The 19,543-nt window shown below is 43.3% G+C and overlaps 1 protein-coding gene across 1 annotated transcript in view; it reads right to left on the bottom strand.

Annotated features, from left to right (window-relative positions):
* DCC (DCC netrin 1 receptor) overlaps positions 1 to 19,543 on the bottom strand; it is a 912,686-nt gene that overhangs the window by 39,665 nt on the left and 853,478 nt on the right. The window contains exons 22-24 of the mRNA XM_033163905.1: positions 18,747 to 18,812; positions 8,727 to 8,889; positions 1,314 to 1,540 (exon numbers count right to left, since the gene is read on the bottom strand). Coding sequence (XP_033019796.1) covers positions 1,314 to 1,540; positions 8,727 to 8,889; positions 18,747 to 18,812 — 456 coding nt within the window. The remainder of the gene's footprint in view (positions 1 to 1,313; positions 1,541 to 8,726; positions 8,890 to 18,746; positions 18,813 to 19,543) is intronic.

Raw genomic sequence — 19,543 nt, 5'->3', positions numbered from 1 at the left:
GTTTTGCACAGCAGTGTCAGCTAGAATGGTGATAATATTAGTGGATCTTTCTGCACATATGTATCTTTACTTCAAGGACCCAAAGAACTGCATATAGTAAATAGCAGTGTTCAGCTTTATCTTGTATCTGCAGACAATAAAAACTTTGTTGCTTTGATCTGTGTAGGAGAGTATTCCCCTTAACCAGGGACTCTGGAAGAAGCTGTCTGCTAGGAGTAGGAAATCTCTGTAGACTCTGCTGGGGCTGCGCTTATTCTGTTGATACAACATACAGGTGAAACTCAAAAAATTAGAATATCGTGGAAAAGTCCATTTATGTAAGCAATTGTTTTCATTAGCTACTGGAGTTTAATATATAAGATAGACTCATGACATGCAAAGCGAGATATGTCAAGCTTTTGTTTGTTATAATTGTGATGATTATGGTGTGCAGCTGATGAAAACCCCAAAGTTCAAATTGTTAATTTGGGGTTCTCATCAGCTGTACGCCATAATCATCACAATTATAACAAGCAAAGGCTTGACATAGCTCGCTTTGCATGTCATGAGTCTATCGCGTATATTAGTTTCACCTTTTAAGTTGAGTTACTGAAGGAAATGTACCTTTTCTATGATATTCTAATTTTTTGAGTTTCACCTGTACACTGGTTGAGGTGTGGTGAACTACCGACTGACTTCCTCAAGTCACCAACAGACAAGGGTTCAAAAATCCACCCAGCCATGAAGCTCACTGGGTCACCATGAGCCAGTCCTGGTGCTTCAGCCTAACCTACCACATGGAGTGGTTGCGAGAATAAAATGGTGAGGGGAGAATCATGAACCCCTTGGAGGAAAGGGCACCACATCAATGCAATGTATTTATAAACAACTGTAACATGTATAGCCTTTCTTCCAAGGAGGCTCAGAAATACGCAGAAATACGAAGCAGAAATACGAAACAAATCAAGAAAGAAAAGTCAACAGCAAAAAATCTTAAGCTCAGCACCTTTTTGGAGGGGGAGGGGACATGGGCCAAAGGGCCAGAATTCTTTGCTGGGTTTTATTTACTTTTGCTTTTTATATTCCACCTTTCGTCCAAGAAACCCATACTTATCATATGAATAAATGCAGGATCAGGTTATCACTTTCATGCATTAAACCAAACCAAACAGAACAAGCAACAGAGGCAAAGCTCTGATATTTGTCGTAAACTCAATATTTGTCAGTGGTGGCCATTCACACATTCATCTGTGAGTCATAGAGGGTTTAGCAATTGAGTGTCAACAATGTCTATGCATGTGCTGACTGGCCCTTTGTATAGGTAGCAATGTTACCAGACTGTGAGGCACTCTTGCTGCCCATCTGAACTTCAGATTGGCTGTGGCTGCCTGGAGTGATGTCCTGGCAGCTCTGCATTGGGGAATCTCTTCCTGTTGGATCAGAACCCGCTGGCTTTTCTATATTCTTCATCTCCATCTCTTCATGGTGTATCCAGAGATCTGGGGGCCTCAGGTCTTTCTGGCTGCCCTTCCTCTTGCCAGCACTGTGAGTTGCACGTTTTCTGTTGGGGAAGAGAAAAGGAGTGGAAAGTCAAAACACCTGAAGTACTTAAATGCTGTGTAACTTTCTATCCAGTAGATAATGCTATTTGCATGACCAGGGCTTCAGTCTTCAGTCTCCCAAAATTCTCATCACTAGGTGTGGGCAGTGAAATGGGAGGAATATTTTGTTGGAAATTCTGGGGTGGGGGTTGCAAAGGTGAAATTCACTAACATTTTTTCTTAGTGCATCTGGCCAGCGTGGGTGAGTTTACACTTTTAAAATCTATGACTCCACCTAGCTCCTAGCCGTTCCTAGCCGTGATTGGTCAAGCTACGGGGCGGGGGCAATTCATATTTCCTTTGTTTCAACTCATCTCCCATGTAGCAGCGGTGGCCTTTAAGCTTTCCAGCCCAGGGCTTTACTGTTATACACGTGTATATTTCTGTGGGCCCTTCCAGCTGCCATTGCCATATCTGGGATTTGTCTGTTGGAAATAACGTCTGATTGGAATTTTAGGAATCGGTAAAAGTATCTGGGGAAACCCGGGTGTACGGCAACCCATATAGGAAGCGTTGATCTTTTGGCAAATTATGTGTCCAGATTTTCACTTTTTGAAATATGGCAACCCTAATTTATTTGACCTGCTCTAGAACCAGGGGCCGGGATGCAGGTGGCACTGTGGGTTAAACCATAGAGTCTAGGGCTTGCCAATCAGAAGGTCGGCGGTTCGAATCCCTGTGACGGGGTGAGCTCCCGTTGCTCGGTCCCTGCTCCTGACAACCTAGCAGTTTGAAAGCACAAAGTGCAAGTAGTTAAATAGGTACCGCTCCTGCAGGAAGGTAAACGGTGTTTCCGTGTGCTGCTCTGTTTTGCCAGAAGTGGCTTAGTCATGCTGGCCACATGACCTGGAAGCTGTACGCCAGCTCCCTCGGCCAGTAAAGCGAGATGAGCGCCGCAACCCCAGAGTCGTCCACGACTGGACCTAACGGTCAGGGGTCCCTTTACCTTTAGAACCAGGGGCCACCCTCAAACCAGCTAGGGAGACAGCTTGCCATTGTTTTTAGCACCTCTGCAGGCTGCTGTCAAACCAACTTCCATTGTGGGCTGCCCATAGTCAACTGGTGACTTACTGTAACAACTTAATGGTGAGTTGGACTTTCCTTAAAGAGAAGTATGTGCAAAATAACTGTTCATGCAACAAATCATGCTTCATATTATAGAAATGGCATGGAGAAGATGCCATTGGGGCAATGTTCCAATATAGTATACAGCCATACAGCCATAACTGTTACAGTGATAGGTGTCTTGATCTGTTGATCATACTGTCTTCTGTGAAAGCTTCCTGTGATTTATCTCTCCTGCCTTTTAAGCTCTTATGCCTCTTGAGACCAGGATAGCATCTTCAAATCCCAAGGGCATGGGGTCAGATGCCTAGTTTCTGCTTAGTCTAAAAGTGTAATGGGAGCCCCAGCTGACAAAGGATTTCAGTCCCTGTAATAAAGAGTTAAGGCAAGCCATTAAGTAGACAGGAAAGTGAACCTGTGTGGGTTTACTAAACTGACTTGATACACCCATAGTTATATGTTCTACCAAAAAGCATCTCCTGAATCATTTGGGAGAGTCAAGAGGTCCAGTTCATAGCCATACTGTAGATTGGGAGATTTACTCAGCTTGACCAGATTTTGCATCCCAGTATGAAAGTAGCTCATGTATGTTTATATACATGGTCAATTGTTGCTGAGTAACTATAGGGACGCGGGTGGCATTGTGGGTTAAACCACAGAACCTAGGGCTTGCTGATCAGAAGGTCAGCGGTTCGAATCCCCGCGATGGGGTGAGCTCCCGTTGCTTGGTCCCTGCTCCTGTCAACCTAGCAGTTCGAAAGCACGTCAAAGTACAAGTAGATAAATAGGTACCGCTCCGGCGGGAAGGTAAACGCCGTTTTCGTGCACTGCTCTGGTTCGCCAGAAGTGGGTTAGTCATGCTGGCCATATGACCCGGAAGCTGTACGCCAGCTCCCTTGGCCAGTAAAGCGAGATGAGCGCTGCAACCCCAGAGTCATTTGTGACTAGACCTAATGGTCAGGGGTCCCTTTACCTTTTTTTAACTATAAGAAACTACTCAATTCACATTTTAGACAGGGTTTGCAATGCAGAGGTAAATACATTTAAGAACTGGAAGGAGTTCTTTCAGATGCCCGTAAAAACTTAAATAAGGGGTTTATTTCTGAGGACTTTTTAAAAATGTTTGACTGTAACCTGCTGCTGTTGCTATTTATAGAGTTGGATCCAGAGAGTAAGGCTATCAATGACTTCTAGTCCTGATGGCTACATGGATCCGACTCTGTATATGCTGGGAAGCAATAGCAGTGGGTGGCTGCTGCATCTGGTTGGCCAGTTTGTGAAACAGGACACTGGGGAAGATAGGTCTTCAGTCTGACCCAGCAGGGTTCTTCTAATGTACTCCCATATCAGATGCTTTCTTCTGTTACATAAAGTGACACCAGTTTTAGCTCCAGCTGAGGCTACCTGCCAACCCCTTCCAGCTAGACATCAGGCCCCATGCTGACAGCATATGTTGGGAAGATGCATGGAAGGAGTCCAACGAGAGGAAATGTCAATAGTGGCTTGAAGGGATGCAGGCCTGCAGCTTGACAGAGTAAGTCATTTGTTAACCAGATGATATGCAACCGTTAAAACAGCTCCCTCCAGAAACAGAGGGAATGGTGTGAAGTTCCCCTTTTAGAAATGTGTTCTTTATGATGGAACAATCACCCATTAGTAGCATCAACCCTTTAATTAGTAGAGCTGGCTTGTGCATCTACACTTCCCCCTCTGTTATGCAGCATATGTTGCATTTTTTTTTTAAATCCAAGGATGCATTCAGTGTCAGATCCCCTTTACCACTTTATGAATATTAATCACAATATGTTCTCTTGCTGTATGACTTAGGGTTTCTGTGCAACTGACCACTCTTCACATTTTTTTTAAAAAAAGTATTTCACTTTTCATATAAGAAACACCAAGTGCTCTTAAGCAGTTTACCCACATAGCACGTAATTGAGGATGCTGTTAACATAGAATATGGAATTCATTTATTTTATAAGGGGTTGCATGCAAAGCTAAACCATGTCACTTATCTCGTACTACCATGTTCAGCAAATGGAAGCTGCACGTGGATTGTCTTGTCTATGTTTATCTATGACTCTAGTTCTATAGGTCAGGGGTGGGGAATCTGTTCCCCTCTAGACATTGTTGGACTCGAGTTCCCATCAGCCACAGCCATCATGGCAGGGATCATGGGAACCGTAGCCCAACAACAACTGGAGGTTCCTCAACCATGCCACAAACATACAGTGCCAAGCTCTATTTGAAACGTCAAGTCAACTTTTGTTATTTGGGGGGATTTGATTGGTTTTTCAAATGACCATTCATTCGACCTAATTTGTGCTATGCCACAGAAACTTCAGCAATGTTCCCAGAAACTGTAAAGAGGTTATAAATAATGAGTGTGTCACTCCAGACAGATCTTCGGTCTTGCTTCAGCGACACTACTGCTGCCTAAAGACTTTAAAGGGAGAAAATTTAGCATTCAGTACATTGTTTATTTCTGCACATTACCACCAGTCTCGCTGATAATAAGCAGTGACAGAAATCTGAGACAAGACTATAGAATGAAAGGACATCAATAACAAAGAAATGAAAATGAATGAGTCATCCAAATGTATGTTCTCCTAGTATAAACAACAGTTTTGGGTTTTGTTCTCAATTATTGTCAAGCTCCAGGACTTCTCAGGAAGCAATACCTCCCTGCAAACTTTCTGTAATGGATTTTGACAGCCTGTTGCAATATAAATGTAGGGCAACCTGGCTCTGTTCTGAGTGAGTCAGTGAGCCAAATCCATTTATTTATGTCAGGTAGCATTGTGAGAAGATTTGGGTGTTTTTTTGGAGGGGGGGCTATTGGCTTATTTTGTTTTTGTTTATATTATATACTTTATGGCTTTATTTTGTATTTTTATACTGTGAACCGCCATGTGATCTTTGTTACAGGTAGGTAGCCGTGTTGGTCTGCCATAGTCAAAGCAAAACAAAACAAAAAATTCCTTCCAGTAACACCTTAGAGACCAACTAAGTTTGTGAAAGCTCATACCAAGAACAAACTTAGTTGGTCTCTAAGGTGCTACTGGAAGGAATTTTTTATTTTATTTTGTCATGAGATCTTTGGATGAAGATTTTTTACCAGTGATGGGATCAACTTAGACTGAGTAAATATTCTTCTTCCACTACTGCCTTACTGGCACAACTTTTCCCCTATACTGCTGCTGTTGTTTAACTTGGATTAGTTAGTGAGTGGGACATCTGCTGGAGTAGAATTCAGCCCAGCACGAGGGTTCACAGCTAGAGCAGTAAACTGTCAACCTTCCCTCCACATGCGAAAGCGCTTTCTATTTATGCATGGGTTCTTTGGATCCCAGCCAGAGTTTTGTATCAAATTTGCCATAATGCTGCTTTCCTGATCATATTGTTGTACTCTGATGCTGCGCAGTAATGGCAAATAACAAGTGAAACAAGAGCTCATTATTCATTACCATCAGGTCTTTCAATAGCTGGCTGGTGTGCAGTTTTCTGACTTGCCAATTTAAAGCAATTATTGCCCCATATCCGTCCTCCCGTCGGTAGGGATTCTGCTCATACACAGCTGTAAACAGGTACAAAGGAAGCCAAAGGATACTGATTTCAATTTGCCTCATTGGTCCCAACTGCATGTAAGCCGGTGATATGAAATACTTGCTTCCTTTGTTTCACATGGCTCCATAAAGGGGCCTCAACTGATATCAATGTACGAGGAAGAAAGGAATAGATCGTATTTAGAAACAAGAAATAATGTGCAAATGTGTCTTCTTGCTTTACATGCTGTCACAGAAGGGCTTGGAGGGGAAGTGAAGCTTTCCTATGGTCACACACAGCCCAAACACATCCACGCCCAGCAGAAAAGAGTCAAGGTTTTAAAGCAGAATTGCATACTGTAGCTAATGAGTGCTGGAAACATAGCGCAAAGCTAAAAGAAGAACAATATCCCAAGGCGGAAATGGCAGACTTCCTAGTGATGCTGCATTCTTGCAGTGCCAGGATGATAATTCTTCATTTTTATCAGCTTAGGTTCAAAGCCTGATCCAGGCCCATAGATACTTGTCATGATAAGTTATAACTGTGCCAGAAGGCATTCTTAACATATACTTAGTTTCCCTCCCATTACTAGTGAGGGATGTCTTTGTTCCAGATAGCTTTCTAATATAATAGTCACAGATTGATGCTTTTTTTCAGGGATGGGAGGAAAGACCACTCTTCTATGATCAAGTTGCCATATGGATTTTTGAGTTCTTTCTGGTTCTGGGAGTTATTTTATAACAAACTCTGAATCCATTTAAGCCAATAACATGTCTCTAATTTGTATTGGACAGGCTTATGATCTTTTGCTGAATTGCTCCATTTGAAGCTGCTTCCTCACCCTAATTACATAATTTATCCTTAACAGAGCTTATTAAAGTTTCCTAACACATTCTTCAGTTCTACTAGTTGGCAGTATAAGGCATGCAAAAGTCACTTTGCATTTGTTCTGGTTTCGCTTTCCTTCCTCCCACCTCATTTGTGATGTCCCTAGGCATTGTGATGCTGGGCAGCAGACAGGATGAGTAGCTGAAGGAACAAAGAGGGAAATTCAGTGGGCAGCAAAGAATGCAAAAATCAGGGAGAGAGGATCCAGACAAGGCCTATGCTCTTTCCCTAGCAACTCTGATGCTGAAGCTTTTATAGTTCTACAAGCTTATGGGAAACCTATGAGCTGTCTGGGTGGGTGGAGCCACCAAAAAGCATGGGAGGACATCAGAACCCTGGGAACCTTCAGTCCAGAACTCACTCCAACGAAAAACAAAGGGTGGTATCTGATTAAGATGCACAGCGTAGACCTGTTGAAATCAGTTAGTTAGTCTTGGTTGATTTACGTCAAGTGATTTCAATGGAACTACTCTCAGGATGATGTAAAAGGTAAAGGACCCCTGAATGGTTAAGTCCAGTCAAAGGCGACTATGGGGTTGTGGTGCTCATCTCGCTTTCAGGCCAAGGGAGCCGGTGTTTGTCTACAGACAGGTTTCCGGATCATGTGGCCAGCATGACTAAACTGCTTCTGGAGCAACGGGACCTGTGACAGAAAACAGAGCACACAGAAACGCCGTTTGCCTTCCCGCTGCAGCAGTACCTATTCATCTACTTGCACTTGTGCACTTTCAAACTGCTAGGTTGGCAGGAGCTGGGACAGAGCAATGGGAGCTAACCCCATCTTGTGGATTTGAACTGCCGACATTCTGATCAGCAAGCCCAAGAGGTTCAGTGGTTTAGACCACAGCACCACCAGTTCCTAATAAGGATGATGTAGTTGAATAATACCCAAATAACTGATCTCAAGGTTTCAGATTCTAGCCTGGTTCTAGCTTTTGATTCTGGGAGATTCTTTGCAGCTCTTAAGTTGTTGCTTTTAATTTATATTTGTTGTTGTTCAGTCGTTCAGTCATGTCCGATTCTTCGTGACCCCATGGACCAGAGCACGCCAGGCACGACTATCCTTCACTGCCTCTCGCAGTTTGGCCAAACCCATGTTAGTAGCTTCAAGAACACTGTCCAACCATCTCATCCTCTGTCGTCCCCTTCTCCTTGTGCCCACATCCATATCAGAATGGCCTGTCAGCTACAAAGGTTCACTTGTAGCCAACTTCTACTGGTGCATCCTCCACGGTGTACTCTTTGCGCATACATCCTGTGTGCGAAATCCTCCCTAGATCTCTATCAGCTCCTTATCTTCAAACAGGTAGAGTAAAGAAGCCCTGTTGTTTCTGATGTTACTGTATTTTTGCCATTATGGGTGTGCAAGCTTTACTTACTACTTGGATTTCTGCCTGATAAACACACACGCACACACACACACACACACACACACACATATCCTGGCCACTAAAGCAACTGAATTTGACATTTACTTTTTCCACAAACGGGATGAGACTGTGTGAAGTATCTGGATTCCTAAGTATATTTCACCATTGCATGGAATCTACTTTAGGGTGGGGGGAAAAAACACAGGTTTGCATGGATTGACTTGCTCCAGAGCAGGATGGAAAGATTGATTGACAAGGGTATTTTCCAGTTACTTACTTCCTCTGCTGTGCTGATGAACGCCTGGTACAAATCACAGCCACAATCACCACCACCACAATAGTAACCACCCCAACGGTGACAACGATGATGACAAGAAGGTTGCTGTTCTTCTGCGGTGTTACACTTCCATGAGGAGGGTGCATCTGCCCAATGGGCGGTTCTGGAAGAACATAAAAAGTCCTGAAAGACTGCAAACAGCTATAATGTAACATTCACAGTTTTCCAAATTTTAAAAAAGGAACCATGAACCTTTAGCAAATGACTACTGAAGTCTTCTTTGATTCCTTTAAGCTACTAAAAAGTTAAGCAGGACCAGGTCAACCTGACTATAAAGCTGGGGTGCCTAAGCTGTGGTCCAGTGCTCGAATACAAGTCCCATCATCCCAACAGTTGGTCCTACTGGCTGGAGGTGATGTGAGCTGGAGTCCCACAACATCTGGAAGGCCAGAGGTTAGCTCCTTCTGCTGTAAAGAATCATGAAAAAAGGACAATAGGAATTGGCCTTCGGTCATCTCCCTAAGGATGAGAATAAATAGAAGAAGAGTTTGAAGAGTTTGGATTTGATATCCTGCTTTTCACTACCCGAAGGAGTCTCAAAGCGGCTAACATTCTCCTTTCCCTTCCTCCCCCACAACAAACACTCTGTGAAGTGAGTGGGGCTGAGAGACTTCAGAGAAGTGTGACTAGCCCAAGGTCACCCAGCAGCTGCATGTGGAGGAGCAGAGACACGAACCCGGTTCCCCAGATTGCGAGTCTACCACTCTTAACCACTACACCACACTGGCTCTCAATTCCTATTAACATTTTTTCAGGTGACTTTTTATTGCTATCTACCACTAGCTTTTGAGAACATTCTAGGATTCAGTTTTCTTTTGATCTTACAACCTTGAAAAACCTACATGTTGATAATTATACTGTGAGGAAGGGAGGGAGGAAGAAATTAAAGGCAAAAATCTGCAAACCCACTCTGTAGCCACTTCTCCATCTCGAAAACAGATTATGTGAATGGGCTTTTTATCTGAGAGCCTAGGGTCTTAAACCATAAGAGAATGGAGAAGTGGCTACAGAGTGGGTTTGCAGATTTTTGCCTTTAATTTCTTCCTCCCTCCCTTCCTCACAGTATAATTATCAACATGTAGCTTTTTTTCTAGGAGCGTCCACAGAAAACCAGACATTTGGGCCAAGTTCCTGTTGCTTGGGCTGAAGATCTCAAAGTATGTATGTTGACACATGTGGGCATTGCTTGAAGCATAACTATTATGCAGAGTCAGAGCTGGCAAAGATTTCTATGGATTTCTACGAGGAGCAATTCTTTTTTGCACATCAGTAAGATGATTTTATACTGCAGAAACACATCCTGTGATCTGAGCAGTGAAATATCATAGCTTATGAAAAATATCTGATGTATTTTGATGTGTAGGAAGACAAACTACATAATGCTCCACTGGCACAAATTTACTCCCCTTATTCCCTATCTCCACGTATAAAAACAGATACAATTTAATACCTGCCAAGTGCATGTGAATTTTGCTCTAAAGAACAGGCCTTGCTTGGGAAAGGAGCCATAAAACTCAGGGAACTTATGCTTTGACACATCATGGAAAAGGGGAGAGACCCATCCATTGGCCAGAGAAGGAGTAGGTGCAGAGAACATTCCTGGTAGAACACTTTGCTCCAATTGGGGGAGCAGAGCTGAAGGAAGGCACACTCTAGCTTCTGCCACTGGTCCCCGGGGCTTTGCATTCTTCCTTCTAGGAGGGAGGACTGTGCACAGTCTCCCCAACCCACTTTGTGGGTCCCTTCCAATCAGTCTGACCTGTCCAGGGTCATCCCCAAGGCCACCTGCTCCACCCTGGATCCATGCCTGAAGCAATTTAGTCGGCTAAGGGTTGTTAAAACCCTATTTCTTACTTATGATGGGGAAGGAGGTGGAGGGAGAAGGAGATACTGCATCTCCTTCTGCTCCCATCCTCCAACCAAGACCAGGCAGGTTTGATCCTTCAAGGTGTTTACCCAATTGAATGAAGATTCTCAGCATTGTGATGGGGCGCCAACCACCACTGCAGAGAATTTGATCTTGTGTGGTGCTGCTTCAGGAGGCAGGAAGAAGGAGAGGCCTGGTGGGAAGAAGGGCAGGCAGGGGGGATAAGGCTCCCATCCACTCCTACCTTCCCTTGTGACGATGCAATTGTCTAGCAGGTTCCACCTTTTGTGGCTTCTCCTTCCTGCTCATGCCTGCCTCTCTTTCCTGCCTGATGGCCCCTTACAGCCCTGGATTGCTCTGGGATGCATAACTTGACCCATAGTAATCTGGGGCTGTCTCAACCTGACCAAACCAATGCCTAGATTCCTCCAAAATGGCCCAATATGGCTCAGGGCTCAGGTGAATCCAGTGAACCCTACAACACCCTAACTCCAGTCATTGACCAGTGAGGGTGCTGGGCTGGCTTCATTCTTGCCTCTTTCCTTTGTACCACATCAATTGAATACTTAGCCTACAAGCAGCAATTATCTTATCTTTTGACCCCTAGACAGTTTTTGGGAAATTTCAGGCACTTCCTAAGTCTTAAATAACAACACAGAAAGGAAGAAGCCATTTCAAGTAAGGAACCCTTCATTTACTTCACACTAGCAGCCATTTAGTTAGCAATTGGTGGTGCTCATCATTTTATTAACCTTATCTCCTTGAAGATGGGAGAACAGGAGAGATGGATTCTTATTTTCCTGCCCAGTGGTGTTTATGGTATAATGAACCTCCTCATCTGTTGTCTAATTCGAGGTTCCTGTTTTAACACTCAGCTCACAATCTGTCACAAATTATGTTAATATATTGGTACAGCACCCTTGATTCAAAATTATGATCGCTCTCCTCTCCGGAATCATTGATGTATATACCAAGCTCGGTGTGATGAGCTTTCTCTGTTTGTGCCAACAAAACCATGGCAAGGGACTGTGCACCTAATTTCATTCTTTCCTGCACTTAGGTCCCCAACGCATTTGCTGCTGTGCTGAGAGCAGAACTGAGAAGAATGGGAATACCTGTGTGACCTGTGACTGCTTAGTTGTCACCCCGTGAGAGCTTTACCTACCCTGGTATTGATGCTTATTTTATTTTAAGGAAAACCATTTGGATCATTATTTGGATCATTATTTTAAGGAAAATCATTTGGATCATTATTTGGGCTCAGGAGGATATCCAGAGAACTACCAAGGCTGAAACTCTACAGGTAGGGCAAACTCAATACTTTTTACTTTTCTCTTCTTCTTCTTCTTCTTCTGACTGGGGCAAAGATGGAACCCTCCATTCCTCTATGGAATTTGCTCCTCCAAGATGTAGTGATGGCCACCAACTTAGATGGCTTTAAATGAGGGTTAGATAAGTCAATGGAAGATAAGCCTATCATTGGATACCAGTTCAACCTCCTCTGCTTGAAGCAACATTGCCATTGAAATTCTACTCAATATTGACCCAAAGTAGATTCCAATGTATAGTTAGATGAGTAACAACTTAAACACATTGCAGGATTCCAAAATAATAGACCAGAGGCAGTTATATTTCACCCAGCAGAGTTTTACTGCTACTGAAGGCAAATGAGCATAATGGCCATAAATCCAATACATTCAGGATTGGCACTGTCCATAAGAAATCCAGTTGCAGCAGACTTAACTCAAACTTTCAATAACTTATAACAAGCCTAACCTTAACACTATATACAGAACACCACACCAGAAGGAAAAGAGACAGAAAGAGAAAGTGTGAAACTCAGGCTCCTTCTGGCCTCTTATTATAGTCAGCATGACCTTGACAGAAAGAGATAACAGAACTAGTTTAAACCAGCTGTGCTCAGCTTCTCTGAAGGAATAACCCAAACATCATGAAGTTTTTTTTTTTTCACACAGAGAAGCTTCCAGAAGCGTCCAGAACCTTCTGGAAGAATAGAATAGGAAATATCTTTATACATCAGATCAATACTTTCTGTACTAAGAAATGCAAACTGACAAACATGACTCTGTAACATTAGTTCTTGGCAATCAAAAGTTGGGAGAGTGCTGCGGGCCACTACATCCAACCTTTGGACTTCTCATAGGCATCTGGTTGAGCACTGTTAGAAAAGGCATGCTGACTTAGATGGGCCTCTGGCCTGATCCAGCATGACTGCTTTTATGTTCTTAAGAAACCACACAGACTGGCCACTCAACCTTATTTCCACACTGGTGAAAGACAGTGCCCTTCACCACACATGCGGGAAGCAAGCTAGCTTAGAGGAGGCCAAGCTAGCAAGTAGACACCACAGCACATCTTCCAACAGCTCAACCTCCACGCCCTGCTCCCTGCAATGGCTGTGAGAGAAGAAACACAACAATGGGAACATCAAGAGGGTAATAGTCATTACTATTGACATCTAGACCTTAACTTCCTTAGCTTCTAGTTATGGGGCGATAATAGAGGGCTCATCATGGGAAAATAGACCTGAATACAGAGCTGGTGGATATGGATAGGCAACTGCCACCTTGGCCAAGATGTGGCTCTGCCTTAGTTTGTGACAAGCCAAGTAAATAGAAAATAAAACTCCTCTGCTTATTATGTGCTGCAACTCAGACACTCTCAAAAAAAGAAATCCTTGAGTAATTACCTTAATATTATATAATAACATGTTTCTCACTGCTAAAGCATGTCAACGAAATATGTTGTCATTTCCATGCTGGCTAAGTTTAATATTCTTTGCTTATTATACTAAACCACTACTCCAGAATTCATTTTAAGGCTTCCAGTCCTTTCGAAAGGAGATCACTTGGCTCAGTTCATCTCATCATTGAAGCCAGGCTGCTGAGCTTCATGCTAAACTATAACTCCCATCATCCTGGATCACTGGCTATGCTGGATAGGAATGAAGGTTGTTGTAGTCCAACAACATCTGGGGTGCCGAAGTTGAGAAAGGCTGGGTTAGGATGTCTGACTAGAACTTGGGCGCCCAGACTCTGAATCCCCACTCAGCCATTTAGCTCACTGGGTGACCTTGGGCCAATCGCTCACTCTCAGCCTAACCTACCTCACAGGGTTGTTTCGAGGATAAAATGGGGAGGAGCAGGCCTATGTGCACCAACCTTGAGGGAAAGTGGGATATAAATGCAATAAATAAATAAATAAAAATTTCTAGGTTATAACTGGATTTATTCTATGTTTGCTAAACTGTTGATCTTTGAATTCATGGAAAGGCAGCATATAAATAACTCAACCAACCAACCAATCAGTCAGCCAGACAGCCAGCCAGACAGCAGGCTCCATGCCAATATGGCTCTATCTAAATCAGGCTTCCTCAACCTTGATGTTTTTGGCCTACAACTCCCATGATCCCTAGCTAGCAGGACCAGTGGTCAGGGATGATGGGAATTGTAGTCTCGAAACATCTGGAGGGCCGAGTTTATGAGGGAGCCTGATCTAAATCAAAGCATTCACGTGCATGAGGCCATTGGCCTCCACTAATGCACACAAGAATAGGAGGAGAAACCACAAAGTGGCATCCAGTCCACATGGGAAGCTTCTACACATTAATGGCTCACTGCATAGACCAACCTCCACACGAATGGCTTCATTTTTGACACATGGCAGACATTTCATATGACACCGGTTCTAACCATCTGTTGTGCTTTTCCAATAAATAGAGTTTGTTGTGGCTTTACAGGGCATTCATGTGTTTACCACTGTAATGTAAAGCCCCCCGTCCAAATGTAATGCTCAAAAAGCTAGAAGATTTTAATATTTAAAACGATAGAAAATGATTGATTTGATGCTATCTTTCCCAAAATAACATTTTTTTTCAGAAGCTGCTTTCCCACAGACTCAAGCCATGCTGCAGGTCTTAATCATCTGAATCCAAAGGGTGCAACATGACTAGGTGGATATAAACTGACTTCTCTTTGCACTGATCCAAGCTTAATTGGCTCTGCACACATGATATAGTGATGCAAATGAGATTGCAGAGCACTTCTGACTTTATACTAGAGATCTCATAGCACAAGGTCTACAGGGCTTCTTTATAGAGAAGCTTTATCTTGTACCCACCATTACTTGTGAACAGAGGGTTAGAAGCATCTTCTGTCTTTTAAAAAAAAGAAAAAGAAAAAGAAAACAAAACAACAACTTGGAAATAATTTTCACATTTCAATCCTGGGAAAGAAACCCAGAAGTCCTTGCTTCCTGTGAACTTTAACACACACAGTATGGTTTCCACCACTAAATGATGTACATTTCCATCAACAGTCGAGACCCCTGATTTACTCAGGCTCTGATAAGGAAAATTCTTAGGTGCAAAACATCATGGAGACCTAATTAAACAGGTTTTACTGATACCATCTCTGACTTAGCTACCTAAAAGACAAAAGAAAATTCATCTATCTTCTGATTAGCTACTTATTTTTTCTTTTTTTAAGGAAGACAGAATCAAGAATTGCTTCCTCATCTTGTGTATGGGAGGGGGGAAAAATAGCCCATCTGATTTAATCAGCTATGTGCCTTGTACTAATTTTCTATTTTTGAGGCTGGCTTTATGTAACCTTCAGGTTACATTTATTTTCTTCTTTTAAATTCATGAATCCCCATTAGGTATGGCATAGCAAAGGAAAGAAGCTGGTAGCATGCCTTAACGGAAGTTGATAATGATCAGAAGTTATAAATCCTTTGTAAACCATAGGGCTTTTTCTCCCACAACTTGCAATATCAGGTCAGGCTTAATTAAAATTACATGTCCCATCAGGCGCCTTTACGTGAAAAACAGAAACAAACCTCACTGAATGCGCTTTATGTTCTTTTCTAATTATCTGAAAACCATTTTTATCGTGTGAGAGCAATTTTAGTAGCCATTTCAGACACCAGCCATCAGGAAGCTCTTCTTATTGAAAGGCAAAGATGACTTGTATAACCGTGCACCCCATTGCATTGAATGGGGTGACATCCAACAAGGGGGTGCAATGGTGGCTCTGGAACTGATGTACTTGTTTCCCCTTCATCCCTGGCTGTCACAAGAGCAGATGTGGTGCTTCTTCTAGCATGAACTCTCACTCTTCTTCCTAGGGTGCTACTCTGTGGCTTCTGAAAGGTCATGGGGTATTGCAGAGCCTCTCCTACAAGGTGTGACCAGAAAGTTCGGTGAATGGTCACAGAAATCGGACAGCAAGAAATATTCAGACATATATAGCTTACAGGCCTTCAAAGTAGGTCCCCTCTAATACAATGCACCGTTGAGAAGAAGAAGAAGAAGAAGAAGAAGAAGAGGAGGAGGAGGAGGAGGAGGAGTTTGGATTTGATATCCCACTTTATCACTACCCGAAGGAGTCTCAAAGCGGCTAACATTCTCCTTTCCCTTCCTCCCCCACAACAACACTCTGTAAGGTGAGGTGGGGCTGAGAGACTTCAAAGAAGTGTGACTAGCCCAAGGGTCACCCAGCAGCTGCATGTGGAGGAGCGGAGACGCGAACCCGGTTCACCAGATTGCGAGTCTAACCACTCTTAACCACTACACCACACTGGCTCTGACAACATTCATAGAACTGTTGGAAACTTCTGGAGAAGTCCTCTTTTCGTACGGCTGTCAGTTCCCTTGTCACAGCAGCTTGGACGTGTGAAACGCTGGAAAATCTGTGCCCTTTCAGTGCAGATTTCAGTTTTGGAAAAGAAAGAAATTTGGCTGGGCCAGATCAAGAGGGTAGAACAACTCATAACCTCAGTAACAATTTCACGCAGAATATGCAATTCTTCCTCCATCATTTGGACGGACAAACGCCGATCCCGCATCAATAACTCACGAACCCCATCAACATTTGCCATTCTTCTGCTCGTTGACAGTCTACCAGAACGAGGGTCATCTTCGATGGTTTGCCGCCCTTCACGGAAACGCTTAAACCACTCATACAATGTCTTTCAAGCTACAGCTTCATCTCCGAACACAGTTGTGAGTATTTTGTGGGTTTCTGATGCTGATTGTATGTTTGAATATTTCTCGCTGTCTGATGTCTATGACCATTCACCGAACTTTCAGGTCACACCTTGCATTTTGTTAATGACCTGAGCAAACAGGTTTGTTTGGGGTGTGTCAGAATGGAGGCACAGATCCCAACGCATGGAGCGTCCCATACACTTTCATGGCTGGCATTGTACCAAAGGAGACAAAGGATTTGAGTTTACCAATTTAAAGGAATACTAATATAGATTTGTGTGAGTGGGTGGTGTTGACACAAAATAGGGCCTGCTTCTTAACACAGTGCAATTTCCTGGCTCTGCAGTTTATATCTGCTAAATCTACAGTGCATATAATGACTGCTCTGTCGTGGCTAGGAGAAGCCTAGGAATAATGAATTTCCCCCCCAATTATCTATTCCATCCCCTCTTTAATCTCCTGCACTTTCTTTTCTCACAGAGATTCTTTTGCTCCAGTGATTCTGGCGGGGAAAGGACTGTAAATTTACTGCAGGCTTCCACCCTGCTTTAATACCTTATCACTGTCACCTTTTTTCCTAGCTAGTGTGTTGGGTCACAATTGTTTGAAAGCTTTGTTCAAGTTTCTCCTGACCTTGCCTGCTCACCTAGCTCAAATGCATGATGCTGGGGGGGGGGAGATGTATCTAGACTGATCTGCTGAGCCGTTGTAAAGGTAAACAAATGATTTCCTCGGGGAGCTGCAGCTGCGGTGAGAGTGAAAAGTCACAATTTGATTCCATGCATACATGGGACATTACAGCAGCATAGTGGTGGACACTAGAGCTTAAACACTACTCAACAACACTATCTGAAGAATCTGAAGAAGTGTGCATGCACACGAAAGCTCATACCAATAACAAACTTAGTTGGTCTCCAAGGTGCTACTGGAAGGATTTTTTTTTATTTTTTTATTTAGTTTCATCACTATCACAGGATGAAATGCATTTTCAAGAAAGGATTGGACAGAAGGAGATCAGGCAGATCAAGTCACAATTTGATTCCATGCATACATGGGACATTACAGCAGCATAGTGGTGGACACTAGAGCTTAAACACTACTCAACAACACTATCTGAAGAATCTGAAGAAGTGTGCATGCACACGAAAGCTCATACCAAGAACAAACTCAGTTGGTCTCTAAGGTGCTACTGGAAGGAATTTTCTATTTTGTTTCGACTGTGCTGCCAGTTCGCGATTTCCATTCTCATCCTGGGGCAAAGTTCTCAACCCGAGGTACTACTTCCGGGTTAGCAGAGTTTGTAACCCAAAGTGTTTGTAACCTGAGGCACCACTGTAATTAGAATAGGAAAGATCTCTACACATCAGATCAATACTTTCTGTACTAAGAAATGCAAACTGACATACAGCTCCTATCAGCCTCTGCCAGCATTGCCAGTTGCCAGAGATGATGATAGCTGTGGTCCAAAACATCTAGCACCAGATGACATTGCAAATCCCAGAGCTGGTCACTTGATGGAAGCCATTAAGGGGCCCACAGGGCTGCTTATCTCAGCTTTCAGCTCCTATGACCCATCAATGTGCTGTACTAACATTAAGAGTAGCCCAGAATCCTTGTGGTGCTGCCATATAAGCTGGGGCATTAAGTCGTATTTCTCATATTTTCACCAACAAACTCTGACAGTTATGGGAGGGGCTGTAGCTCAGAAGCAGAGAATCTGCTTACGTGCAGAAGGACCCAGGTTCAACCCCTGGTATCTCCAAGTATGGCTGGGAGAGACTGCCTCTCTGAAACCCCGAAGAGCAGCTGCCAGTCAGTTTAGACAATACTGAGTTAGAGGGACCAGCAGGGCTGGTTCAGTATAAGGCATCTTGCTATGTCTTCTTAGGCCAAGTTGCCTGTTTACGACAGCTGCAGTTGGCTGTACCATAGTAAAATGTATTATTCCATCTGATAAAAGCAGAAAGATTTGATGAAAGTGGAGACAAGGAGGGGGGACATGGATAACAAAGACATTCTGGTGTTTAAATGTATTGAACAAAGAAGGCTAATTCAGAGGAAAATGGTTTTAGTCCATATTTACCATTAAGGCTGCTTCGGTCGATCAGATTTGTGTCAACTGGCCAGTAGGCCCCATCGCCATGACGACCTGCGAAAAGGAAAATGAGCATCAGTGCAGAAGGGCTGATATACCTGAGTCAAGACAGGTTCAGTTCTTCAAACAGTGTCGATCTGACGTTTAAGCTATTAGATATTGTAAGAGGAGGTGACTGCACAGCTGCCTGAGAAAAATCTGCCATAAAAGCAGCCTTTTCTAAACCAAAGTCTCAGAGCACTTTGACGCTCCCCAGCCACATGCTGCTTGTCATTACTCTGCTATTCAGAGTTGCTAGTTAAAAGTGACAAAAGAAGGTGAGGATTGTGGCATGAGCTAGAATATTCTCTCTCAGAAGATGACAAACCCGACAGCAGAGATATTCATGCATCTTCAGACAAGTTTAGTGCTAGATGTGCTCACTTCTCAGAGGTTCATTTCCCTCCTCAAAGCTCCAGCTTTGACATTTTATTTATGTGCATGGTAACTGTACAGTGGTACCTTGGGTTAAGAACTTAATTCGTTCCGGAGGTCCGTTCCTAACCTGAAACTGTTCTTAACCTGAAGCACCACTTTAGCTACTGGGACCTCCCGCTGTTGCTGCGCCGCCAGAGCACAATTTCTGTTCTTATCCTGAAGCAAAGTTCTTAACCTGGAGCATTATTTCTGGACAAAATAAAATAAAAATTCCTTCCAGTGGCACCTTAGAGACCACTAAGTTTGTTCTTGGTATGAGCTTTCGTGTGCACGAAAGCTCATACAAAGAACAAACTTAGTTGGTCTCT

This window comes from Lacerta agilis, chromosome 11 (assembly GCF_009819535.1).
Source record: "Lacerta agilis isolate rLacAgi1 chromosome 11, rLacAgi1.pri, whole genome shotgun sequence".
Lineage (NCBI taxonomy): Eukaryota > Metazoa > Chordata > Lepidosauria > Squamata > Lacertidae > Lacerta > Lacerta agilis.
Note: the sequence above shows the minus strand (reverse complement) of the source record. Positions and strands in the feature narration are given on the sequence as shown.